This window comes from Balearica regulorum, chromosome 6, assembly GCF_011004875.1.
Source record: "Balearica regulorum gibbericeps isolate bBalReg1 chromosome 6, bBalReg1.pri, whole genome shotgun sequence".
Taxonomy (NCBI): Eukaryota; Metazoa; Chordata; class Aves; order Gruiformes; family Gruidae; genus Balearica; species Balearica regulorum.
The window spans coordinates 14788083-14800589 of NC_046189.1; the positions used below are offsets into that span (position 1 = coordinate 14788083).

The 12507-nt window shown below is 39.8% G+C and overlaps 1 protein-coding gene across 4 annotated transcripts in view; it reads right to left on the minus strand.

The window, feature by feature from the left end:
• Window positions 1-12507, minus strand: part of PARD3B (par-3 family cell polarity regulator beta) — a 422926-nt gene that overhangs the window by 92179 nt on the left and 318240 nt on the right. For all 4 annotated transcript variants that reach the window (XR_012836057.1, XM_075756447.1, XM_075756445.1 and 1 more), the window contains one exon: window positions 8357-8467. Coding sequence is in view for 3 of the 4 variants with exons in the window: in XM_075756447.1 (XP_075612562.1) it covers window positions 8357-8467 (111 nt within the window). In the remaining variant the exon portion in view is untranslated. The remainder of the gene's footprint in view (window positions 1-8356; window positions 8468-12507) is intronic.

A 12507-nucleotide genomic window follows, 5' to 3' on the forward strand; every position in this document is an offset into this window, starting at 1 on the left:
AACAAATAATTGTGAAAAGAGAATCAAAATAACAGAATACGCCTAGCCTAGAAAGCAAGATTTAACTTCGCTTATATTTTAATCATTGGGAACAATGTCAGGAATGGAAACAATACCGATTGCAGTTAAAGCCACAGATTCCCTACCCACCAAGTCATCAAGCAAATTATTTCAGAGAAGCTTATCAAATAAACAGTGAACAAGTATAAAGTAACCGCAGTATACCTGCAGAAAAACTATGGGAAGAGAGAGATACCAGTCTATGAACTTATTCATTGCCACCAACCAGCTTCATTTCCAGCTATTGCTGTAGTAGATATCAGTCGAAACCACTGAGGATTGTAACACTGTCTTAAGAAAAACAGCAGAGACACTGTAATGACCACGGGAAGACACAACATTGATTTGACACCTCACGAAAACCCAACATCCACAACCAGGTGCCGTAACATAGTTCAGAACAGACCCAGGAAGACTGACGCGTACTGAGTCCCCGGGGCCACCTCCTTCAGTAAGTGGGTATTCCTGGAACATCTCCTGCACAGATATTTGGAGCTCCACTTAGCTAGTGAGATCTCACGACTTTACACAACCATCTCTGCAACTGCATAAACATTATGCCTTCGCTTGAATGAAATCCTAGTAGTGGAAGGAGCAAGTCTAGCTCTGTGGGATACAATATTCCATGCACATTTCTTTATTCTACACTGAACCTGGAACCTATTGAACGGAATCTCTCTGTTCAAGAGCAGGAACAGTCTCCATCTGTTAGTCTGGGATTCACAGGTTGTTTCTAATTAACCTGGATTAGAAAGCAAAACTCAGCTTTGACTAAGCAGACAAAGCCTTAAGACTTTCAGGTATTTTGGTTTAAGATCACTATGGAGAATTACGCATGCAAACCAGTTTCCCACCTGCCTGTCTATCCCCACGGTTGTATTCTGTATTTATCCTGTAGGTAAAGGAGTCTGAGAACAGGAATTCTGTGCTGTGGCACTACTTCAAAGTGCATGCCAAAGCTTTATGATAGACTGTCATAAATCACATATGGACGGGCAATGAATGAAATGCAGCTTCCAAGTCATTCTTACGCCCTTATTGATTTTGGTGTAGGCAAGAGCTGACCTACATTCAGTACTGCATCACAGAAATCCCTAGGCCTGTCTCCTAGAAAGCACTCTATTACCTGGGTTGGCTAGTACTCTGGCCAGTTTCACTTCATTAGTTTGGTGTGTAAAAAAGTTTCTAACAGCAGTATTTCTGTTTTAAAAAAACAACCATCGAGTAATAAAACTCTTATATATACAGAAAAGAACAACGCATTAGCCCATTTATGCCAGAAAGAGCCAGGCCGTTGGCCCTGAGCTGCTCTGACCCTTCAGGTGGGTAGGCGGCACGGCTTGTGAAAGCTGGTCTCCAGAGCAAAGTGAAACCAGAGCTTCAGTGAAGGGCAAACCAAGGACCCTAAATGGCTTGGATGAGAATTTGGGTGCTGAAATTTAGAGGGCACGGCTCTGACACCTGGAAAGTGCTCCAATACCTGGAATAGTACTGTCATAGTTAAAGAAAAAGGCCAATTCCATGTGCCAGTCTGTTATCCTCAATTCTTAATGTTCTTGAGCTAGGACAATCTGGGGCCAACTCTCAGCCTAATGTTGTCTTAAAAATGTCCTCCAGCCGTGGATTAGCCACAAGAAGCAGCTCAAAAATTGCTACTTGGTTCTAAATGCCACATCACAACCTGTGAAAGGTAGGTGAGACCCATCTACCTCAGCTATTCATAACCAAACATCAATCTGTCAGTGTTCCACGGTAGGCTTTTATTACATGTTCTGGTATGCAGAGCAGCAGCAGATCTAAAATGAGAATCACTCAGAATCAATGGGTTGGGATTAATCTGTCCTCCTGTCCAGTGCAAGTGCTGCCACAGTAATAAACAGAAATCTGATAACTTCATACTGTCAGCACAAAATGAAACTACGACCTTGACCTGTGCAACATCATCCAGTAATTTTTTCATAACTTCAACATACCATACTACATGGCTATGATCTAATAAGAATCTAAAAGTAATTAACTGGAATTTTTGAAAACTGAAGCCTTAATCAAATATGTATTCTTATCAGGGTTGCAAGCCAGCAATAAATTGGGACATTTAAAAAACTGGGATCCAATCCAATCCGTGATCTGATCAGGGTTCAATGGTTATAATAAATTGGGAGTATTAAAACTGGGATCACATCCAACGCTTTATTTTGTCTAAATCACAGGACCTGGCTGTGCTGCAAAGTCAGGAATACTCAATGAACAGATATACCATGTTGGATTAACTCTTAATAAATAACCACGCACGAGCTCAGGAGTCCCAAAAACAAGTGCTTTAGCACAGAGCTTAAGAGTGAGAAGAGCAATTACCAACATTTTATCAGAGATCAACATGAACTATAAACAGCCATAATAATGCTTTTACACTTGGCAAGTGGATAACACAGGCACAAAAGCTACACGAGGTCAGCAACTATGTGTGTGTGTATAAGCGTGCTCTAAGATGTACTACACATTTTAAAAAATCATATTTTGCTTTTTCTAACAGTCTGAGTTTCAACTTTTGATTCAAAACAATTTGGCTTTTCTACCACGCTGCCATGCGTGCAGCTATTCTTGCTTTAATTTTAATTTCCAGTAATATACAAATTGTTTGTAATTAAGTATAATGAAACAAATGCTGACAGAAATGGAATGGAGTTTCACTTACAAGTATTCTCTCATATATAAGTGGTCTCTAAATGTTTTTATTTCTGTAAGATGCATTCCCTTCATACAGGGATCTTGCAGCTGCAAAATTAAACCTCTGTTTGCCAAATATCAAAAACATATGTATTGATTTTTTTAACTATGGGAACAGGCAACAAGCATCAGAGATGATAAGACAAGAGAAAAACGCTCTTCAGTTGCTGGAAGGCTTCTGAAAAGTAAAGGAAATTCAGTCTTTAATATAAAAACTGAAACCATTTAATTTGACCCAAACTTGAGATTCACTGTAACTTAAGCATTCAGTTCAGATGTTCAGAAAGCAAGGGCCAGATGTTCCTTCTGCCTCTCTAACACTATACTCAAAAACTTAATACTATTAAAAAAAATATTCCTCAATTAATTCCAATGAGGACTACAAAATCAAGGCTGTTTTAATAAAACAACAATGTCCAACTCCTATGAACAAGTGCAGAGTATTATTTTTTACACAGAGTGCCTCCTTACTCACCAACTCATATGCTACTTTTTAAAATCACCCCATTTTCAACAAGGCGCTTCATTTTGTGACATTTTATTCTAACGTCAAGGAAATGTTCTACTCTGCTGGAAGAGAGACTTTGGTCTCAGCAGGAATATTCCAGTAAAACAGTCCTAAGTAAACAGGAAAAAATAGTTTTCTTTCAATTGATAGTCACTCTATTTGCATTTGAAAGGCAAACAAATTATTATGTGTAAAACTCAAGTGCCTAATATATTTATCCAGTTTGTTTTACAATGATTTTCAAACGTTAGAAAATGAAAAGGCAACCTCAAGCGAGCGGGAAAAAGATGGAGGAAAAGAAATCTTGTTTTGAGGAAAAGAAAAGAGGATCTCTTCCAGGATTTAGTAATGTAGCGAACATCTTGTTGTTAAAATGATAAATTCTGAGTAATTTACACAGAACACACTAAAAATACAGATTTGAGTCAGCTTGATCAAAATAAACCTCAGACATAGCATTTGCTTTTTCCTTTTATGGGCAGATTCTAGACCTTTGGAGCACATGCTTTATTGCAGCCAAACTCTTTGAAGCATGAACAAAATGAAGAGTTTATTTAAAATAGGGCCTCAGTCCAATGAACCACTTGGCTCGTGTCAGGAAGGACAAACCACCACCTCAGAGAACTATATCACCAGTTAAGTCAGTCCTCCTGAACTGTGTAATGAACTTCTGCCTTTCTCCAGTCAAGTTTCAGCAACACCGCATTGCTGTGGCACAAGGAAAGCTAAGGGAGGTAGGGGGAGAAGAAGAAAAATAGTGAAATTTAGAAGAGGTGCCAAATTCATATTCAATTGGACACAGATAAGGCTATTACTAAGCAAGGAACACCTAACATCCTAAGTTCCTGTTAACCACTTGAAGCTTGCAGGAGTAGTGGTCATATAATAAAGTACTGGCTTTGACAAAAAAGGAGGCCTGGGGCTGAGGTCTGGAACAAATTCCTGGCCTGACAGGGACTTTTTAGGAACCTGGACAAGCAGCTGCACTGCCTGCATGTCAGATTCCCACCCACAGGATGTTTTGGGTTCCCCCCCCCCCGCCAGATTTTCTCTCTTCTACCTCAAGTTTAAGCATTTGGGGTCAGACCCAAGCTTCCCTAACAGCAACGAGCACAATGAGACCTTGATCTTGGTGGGGATTGCTAGGGAATACAAGCAGTAAAAAAATGATGATGTCAGCATTTCAGTGCAGGATGTGGAGCTGCTTCAGAGAACTGCAGCTACAAGGCAGCACAGAGAGTTGTACTGAAAACTGAGAACAGGACAATGTGGAATGGAAATAGAAATTACTAGGCTAGAGAAATACTAAATTTATTTTCACTTTTTGAGGTTCAAATCTGAAACTTGGCAGCCCATAAAAGGGGTTGCCAGGCAAATCTACGCCGAGTACCAACGTGCAAGCAAGTCCAATCTCTTGGGAAGCATCTGCACTACAGAGTGAGTGCTGTATACTCTGTCTGCATACGCCTACTAGCTCTAACACATTCTGGATGTGCCAGACTTGTTGCACATACACTGTACAATTCCTTCTCTGTGCAGGCAGGAAATCCAACCTATTCTGAGCACGATGGACTTATGCTCATGCAGCACACCTACGTAAGATCTGATGTTTCCTGTCAGAGCCAGAGTCACTGAGTTTGTACTGCACAGCCAACCCGTAATTGTGCAGTGAATACATCTGACATTTCTGCACATCTGTAAATCTTGTCAGAATTTCTGGAAGAAGGCTGCATCCTTTAGAGAAAACCTGTCCCTGGAATTCTGTGAAATACTAGTGTACCTATCCCATGCCAATTCAGAAACTCTGCAAAACTCTGAGAGATGGCCTACTCCTGTAAACTGGAAATGCACTTCCTACTGAAAAATATTTCTCAGCTGAGATCTTGGAACAGTATTCTGGTTTTGGAGAGCTGCCAAGCATATATTGCATGCAAAACCAACATCCAAAACCACGCGAGGTCCACAGCTGCTAAGATGTTGAAATGCACTTGATCATTAATCCTGTCACACCCAGCCCAAAAATCAAGTACTCTGACCTCTCCCACTAGCTTCCAAAATGGACAGCTTGACCATCAGATGAAGAATCATAGTATCAGTTAGTATGACAGATCCTGAAATATTTAGGCAGCCAGCATTTAAGAAAACTGAAGTTTAAGCAAAACCCTGACTTTAAGATTGTAATAATTGGATTGAGGATCTGAACAAGAATTACTTATACAGCTAATCTTAGAAAGGTAAAATTAGGTACATGTTTGAGTTAATTCTAGAAAGGTTAAATGTTAGAAAAGCAATTTATATTTTGTTAAAGCTGTTAAATACAGGATTTGTTCACAGGTATCAGGGGACAAAACATGCTACATTTCTATCAACAATTCTGTAGTCTGCTCTACTATGACATCCCTAGTAGTTTTAACATATACTCATTTCGCTCTCAACAAAAACAGATTTGAAAATATGCCTATTTCTAGTAAGCTTCAGTGAAGCTTGGTTTTATAAATATGAGACGAAGTATGCAGGATTGCAGCTAGTGAAATCATAGAAGCAGAAGATCTATGGTGTGGATGTGCCACAAGGTTTTCTTTGCCAATGTGTGCATTAAAATCTTGGACTTGAATTACATTATAGAATTACTAAATCTTGGGGCAGAGCTATAAAACATGTCTTTACTGTCTTACTGAGCATCATCACTAGGTGAACAGTCAACAACTAAGAACAGGACTGAATTAGCTTCAAGTCAGGTAATGTTTCCTTCCACTGATTTTAATCAATTTCCCAAACAGTTCTTACCCACGTAAGAGAACCAGCTTCCTCATATAATTTTCCTCTAGGAAAGATAAAGTCTCTTCTATTTTATGATCAGCTCGAGAAGGGTTCAATAGTCTCCCTGTAGATAGTCTTATGTGGGCAAATATACAGCCATGTTCTACTTAATTTAGAAAGTTGAAGCAAATTGCTTGTTTTTACAGCATGTGTTGCATTGCTTTGAGGATAACGAAGGGAAAATTTCTTTGCTCCTCTTCTGCTTTTTATTTTTATTTTTTAATTTTAATCCCCCAAACATATAAGATGTATTATCTGATAATAAAGTGTGATATTTCTATTCTCGTGCATTATAGAAGAATTAAATAAGTGAGTTAAAAATATCGTCTTGGTTCATCCACTTCTCAACACACCTGCTGTTCTCCATTTCAGTCGCAAACTCTTCCAGGTCAAAACTGAAATCATTACTAGAGAAACCAGAATGATGAAGACATTGAGCTGCCAGTTCCTAATGCAGCCTTACCAAGTTACTGTCAATCAGTGACTGTAATTTAAGAAAAAGCATACAACGCTAAAGAAATATTAAGAACAATTATCTTCTGTCCAATTGGAACGTTAGACCTCTAGACAGAAGGGTTCATTCCTTGCAGCCTGCCAACATTTTAGTAAATGACACTGGCCCTTTAACAGATGGGATACATGCTTCTTAGCTTGCCAGGATCCTAATAAAAGACACTGGCTTCTTTAAAATGAAGGACACATACCTCTCAAATTGCCAGTATCCAAATTGGGAGTCAGCAGTTTAAAATAAAGGCACTCATCAATCTGGCAAAATCAAGGACATGGCACAGAAATTTTAAAACAAATGGTACAAAGTTTCTCCTGACACTCTTTAACTTCGATGAACTAAATACTTAACACTGGCTAAGCATATCCAGTAGCAGCACTACAGCAACTAGATACCTTATTAGCTGTTAAAACAGTACATAGCAGCAGCAGATTTCCAAGGGTTGGGGTTTGGATTTATTTATGTTCCCCATCAAACCCATTAGCTACCACCTACACGACGACTGACCATGCACTGCATGACTCTTACCAAAGCGCAGTGTCTTTCCCCTGGGCACTGAGCAGCACCACATAGGCTGGCCCATGTGGAAAGACCCTGCCTGCCCAGAAGGAACCGTATCTGCTTCCACTCCATCTCCCAGGAGCAGGATGCTCCAGTGAAGGAAAGAGAGCTCTGAAAGCTTTCCCCATACCCTGACAACCCATATGACTACAACTTGGAAAGTTTTACAGCAACTGCAGAACCTCTTGAGAGCCAGTGTGTATGGCTCTCTAACTTCTGTGACAGAAGAGAAGTTAAAGAAACAAAGACCTTCTTCAGCATACCATGAAGTACATCTGGATGAGTTTGGGAAAGGGAGAAGGGGAGTTCGCTGAGCCTTCTCAGCACTTACAAACTGTCCCCAGTTTCTGAAGGGCAGACGTGGGGGAAAGCAGAAAACTATAAATTCTCTTTATCTGGAAAGATAATGAAGTTGCTAAGATTAGGCATGGAAAAGGAGTATTTTACAAACAAAAGAGAGAACTGGGCTTATTCACATCAGTGGTTCCTTTCCTTTCAGTCTCAGAGCCTTACCTCAGAAACATGAAAACTCACAGCTGACACACCCATCTTCTTGCCTTGCCCATCTCACCCACCCCACTGCTTGCAGAGCCCTGCCTCTTCAGACTGATTTTAACCATTTCAACCTGCTTGCTTTCTGGTGTCTCTTGGCATAGTCAGCATTTGTGGAGTAGATATTTCTGCTACACGTGGCTAACCAGCAAATACTGTGCAGAAAAAAACCACACCCAAGTAACAAAAACTTGGCACAGCCAGCTGAAGCCAAAGAGGTCTGAAGTGCTTGAAAACACAGCGGAGGCTGTCAGGAGAGAAGGGAGGAGGTTCTCACTTTAGAGAAGCAGAGAAAAAACTACTAAGTCAGTCAGTCTTGGGAATGGGCAGAGGTGAAACATGTTTTGAAGGAACTGATCTTTGCCAACTTAGCAGAAGTTGGGATCTGAATAGCAGCTACTAGAGTGAAGTGCGCAGAAATTGCGGGAGACAGACAAGCTCCTGTCATACAGCAGCTCTAACTCGGCCAGAAGATCTGCCTAAAGCTCTGCGTTGCCTGGACCTGCCTGCCAGCAGGCATAGTCTGGGACACCTCCAGCCAGGCTGTCTGTCCCTTCAACCAATCCCCTGCTTTGAAGTTTTTCATCTGATGAACAAAGATGCTGCCACCATTTACTCACCTTTCACGTTCATCTTTCATTTTCTCCAGCTCCTCCTCTTTAAGCATGCCTTGCTTTGGATTCACCTTCTGATCTGTTTTCCCATTTTTATCTTCTTTTTTCTTTCCAAACCTGTTTAAGATAACAAGGAAGGAGTCAGGAGGAAATAATTACTAGAAGAAAAAACAGTACTTATCTATCATAAACCACAGAAATTTTAGGCAATCAAAACACTGAGTTTTTATCTTAGTCAATCATAAATTTCCCACACTGCAGAATAAGTTACCAGTATTAAACGGGCCATCTGCAATAGGAAGGACCGGTTACAAATGTATTTGGACCCTGTACTTTCAAGAACTATTGCCTGAAGCAAAGTCAAAAAGCCCCACCAAACCTGAAATGCAAGGCACTGCAGGGCTGGACTATTAATACGGCACATTTTAAAGAGGCTGAAGGTTCTTCTTGCCACAGGACAGCTCTCAAAGTAACATGCAGCTGCTGCAGTGTCAGCACCCAGACTGGACCACGTGTTCTGCTCTTATCAGTAACTATTGTCTCTCATTCACGTCTGGCCTTAATCTATGGATTTGTTCTTCGTTTAAATGAGGATGCAACTGGAAAGAATAAAACCTTGCTTTATTCTGAGAGTACAAAACTAGACAGTTCATAACAGCTCTTTTTAAAAGTACTTCTGGGTTTTTCTTTCTGCCTAGTAATATACTATCATGTAATATGTATGCTGTGAAAGTCCTCCAGAGACCCCAATCAGTTTGGGGGTCCCACTGTGCTATACAGTGTACAAATATGCATAACATTAGTCTGGCTTATGCAGCCTATAAAAGGTGACTGAACTGGGGAGCTACCTTTCATTTCTGATGGAGTTAGACAGAATACTGGGGTCAAGTATGTCAAATGTGCTCATGAATTATGGGCCAAAAAGTATAAAAACCTGCCCCTCCTCTTCCTCAGTTTGAAATTCTCAGTTCCACAAGTAAATGATTAATTTGTGTCTTCCCATGCAAATTAATGTGTCCTAGCATGCATAACAACAATGTAAAGAAAAGTAATGGATTTCTTCATTACATATACCATATTGCAAACTAATTACTCTGACTCAAAACTGTTAACTCTCCTGTGAAAGTCTGCAGCATTGCCTTGGTGATCTTTCTTTTACCCTTTTTATTTTTCACATCAGCCCAAACTGCCTCAAGTGGAATAGCTGAACTACTGTGCGTACACTTCAGCTGTAAATCACTGACTTGAGGTTTCTCCTCTGATGAAAGCAGAAATCTTGCAAATATTCTGTAAGGCTCATAAGCTAATGATCCAAATTTTTTGTGAATTTAATCAATAATTCTGAGCTTGCAGTCATATGATGTTCTTAGGTACTCTGCAGCAAGTCTTCCAGACAATGAGAACTTGGTTAGAAAGGGAACGATGGGCGTGAGAGACAGGCACATAACGTGTGGTGCTAATGAGAAGAAAGGCAAATACTACAGGTAATAACATGGGATGCTTTATCGCGGCTCTGCCATGGACTGTGCTGGGGAGTACGAAGAGTCATATCTCAGTGCATGGTTTTCTCTTCCCTTTTTTTAGGTGTGTCAATAGAGATAGATGGTGTCTTATACTCTTTGAGGTATCCTTTGATCATAACATACATACATCTTGTCTACAAAATCTTCAATTATTTTTGTGGTCCCTACTCATTTCCGTGCTTCCAGAAAGACAGCAGATACTTTCCACGCTTTTGCTTTTCCTGAGTATAGAGCAGCACACTGATTCCACTGCTGCTTTCTGAGTTCTGGCAGTCCCAAGAGGCTGTGGAGCCACAAACCCTGTCAGAGGGGGGCGGTGGTGGCGGCAGTGAAGGCAGCAGTCGGGAAACACCAGAGAGACTGAGGTTGTACATGCAGAGTGAGAAGATACAAAGTGAGAAGGGCCCACAGATACAAGACGACCCAGGTGAAAAAGAAAAACTAGATGAAACCCGGCGTGTGTTGCTCTCTACACAGATGTCAGACAGCCAAACAATAAATCGCCTGGGGATGAGCACCAGCAGGCTGCACCTGAAACACCCCTGCTTTCTAACACTCGCACATGCTGGGAAGGTCTCCAGACAGTTCTCTTAAGAGAGGCTGTATTAGCGCTTGCATCTTGGTCATAATCCAGCTCTGGTACTTTGTTTATATTCAGGCTGCCTGCTTTTCTCCCACAGTTTCAATTACGGGTTTGCAGAGTCTCATATTTGACTGTAGTATATATTGATTTTGAAAACATTTTTCTTGGGCATTTATGTATTGCTGCAGGGAGTTGAAGCTGGATATGCTGCATACTCAAGAGAAATGTAAAAAAAAAAAAAATCTTTAACATACGTCCCCTTTCAAGTCTAGGTATTATTTTTTGCTTACCGGGGAAATAAATTTTAAATAAAATAAAGTGACAATTTTGATTGTAATAACTGCCAACATGACAACTCTCAGCAAAAATAGTGTTGTTTGCTGGTAGAGCTGCTCTTGCCGTAAAATTGGCAAGTTCCAGTGTAATTATAAATTGGGAATAGCAAGTTGGTCTTGATGAAAACAACTTTTGTCTTTTTTGCTATTTTTGGCTTCAGATGGGATTTGTGCAGGCTTACAATTTTTACCTGTTACACTTAGTGTACAGCATATAGCTCAAGGCTAGGGAAATGTTCAGATTTTTGGCCTCTCTTGCACATTGCTATACCATAAAAATCTATTCTCTTTTATTATTATTGTAATATGTTTTTCAGCTCAACAAAAGTCTTGCACAAACATTAAAAAATAAAATCAGCAAAAAATTTAACACTGGTAAAAGCAATATAGAGTAGACAGCATTAAACCACAAAAAACCCAGTATCATCTCTGTCTGAATTTATACACCCTGTCCTAAAATTTACGGTCTGCTCACTGATGCGTTCTAATTTCCATGAGCTTCTGATGATAAAATTAACTTTCACCCACTGTAATTTTGCATGGGTTTGTGCACTACAGGCTTAATGGTTCTCTACTGCTTATAGGAATTAAAAAAAAAAAAGTAAGAGTACTTGCTGCCCAGCTGGGTTTGATCATGTTCTCACTGATATCAGTGTGAAGTCTTCCACTGATTTCAACAAGGACAGGATAAAACCTATTGTCAAAATTATACTATGGAATTAATCAAATCCATGTTAAAATTCTATGAAAACTGAATGGCTTTAGGATTTTAAGTTTCCAGTTCTCCAGGCAACAAATAATTGGATTGTGGTAAAATCTGCCTTCTGTATTAATACTACTGCCAGAAAAATAAAAACATTAATGAAAAAAAATGTATGGCACACAAATTTTTAAACGGTCTGTTCTGCTATAATGTGCACAGCAAAATTTTCTTCAACTTCATATCTGCTGGAATTGTTACTCTGAAAACCTTATGTAGCAAATGGAGAAAAATAACTAGAAGACCTGAAGACAAATGGATCAGCTGTATCCTCTCATTCTATACCCATCTATAATCAATTTATGTCAAATGAAGCCACTTGTAATCACAATGACAGTAAGGAAATAAATTTGTATCTTCTCAGGTTGAGTGACTGCCCCTGTTCTCTGATTATCCACTGTAAATGCCTGGGAAATACTGTTAAAGAAGGTAAAGCCCTAATAACCTTAGTATACTTTTCAGTTGAGAAAATTAATATTCCAACTACTCAGAGAATAGTTCTCCTGTAAACAAAAGCATAAAGAGATTTTATGTGATCAGATCTCCAAACGCTTCGTCCTTATGGGAAAACCGCATTAAGCAACAGCGGAAAGCATACTGTGCAAGAGTGAGGGACTATCCTGTTTCTAGTCATTTCAAAGGGTGCCCTGCAAATAACTAAAATTTTTCCCCCTAGAAGTATTAAACCATAGAACCATTTAGGTTGCAAAAGACATTTCAGATCATCAAGTCCAACCGTAAACCTACCACTGCCAAGTCCACCACTAAACCATGTCCCTAAACACCACATCTACATGTCTTTTAAGTACCTCCAGGAACGGTGACTCCACCACCTCTCTGGGGAGCCTGTTCCTGTACTTGACAACCCGTCATGAAGAAATTTTTCCTAATATCCAATCTAAGCTTCCCTGGAACAATTTGAGGCCATTTCCTCTCTTCCTATTGCTTATTACTTG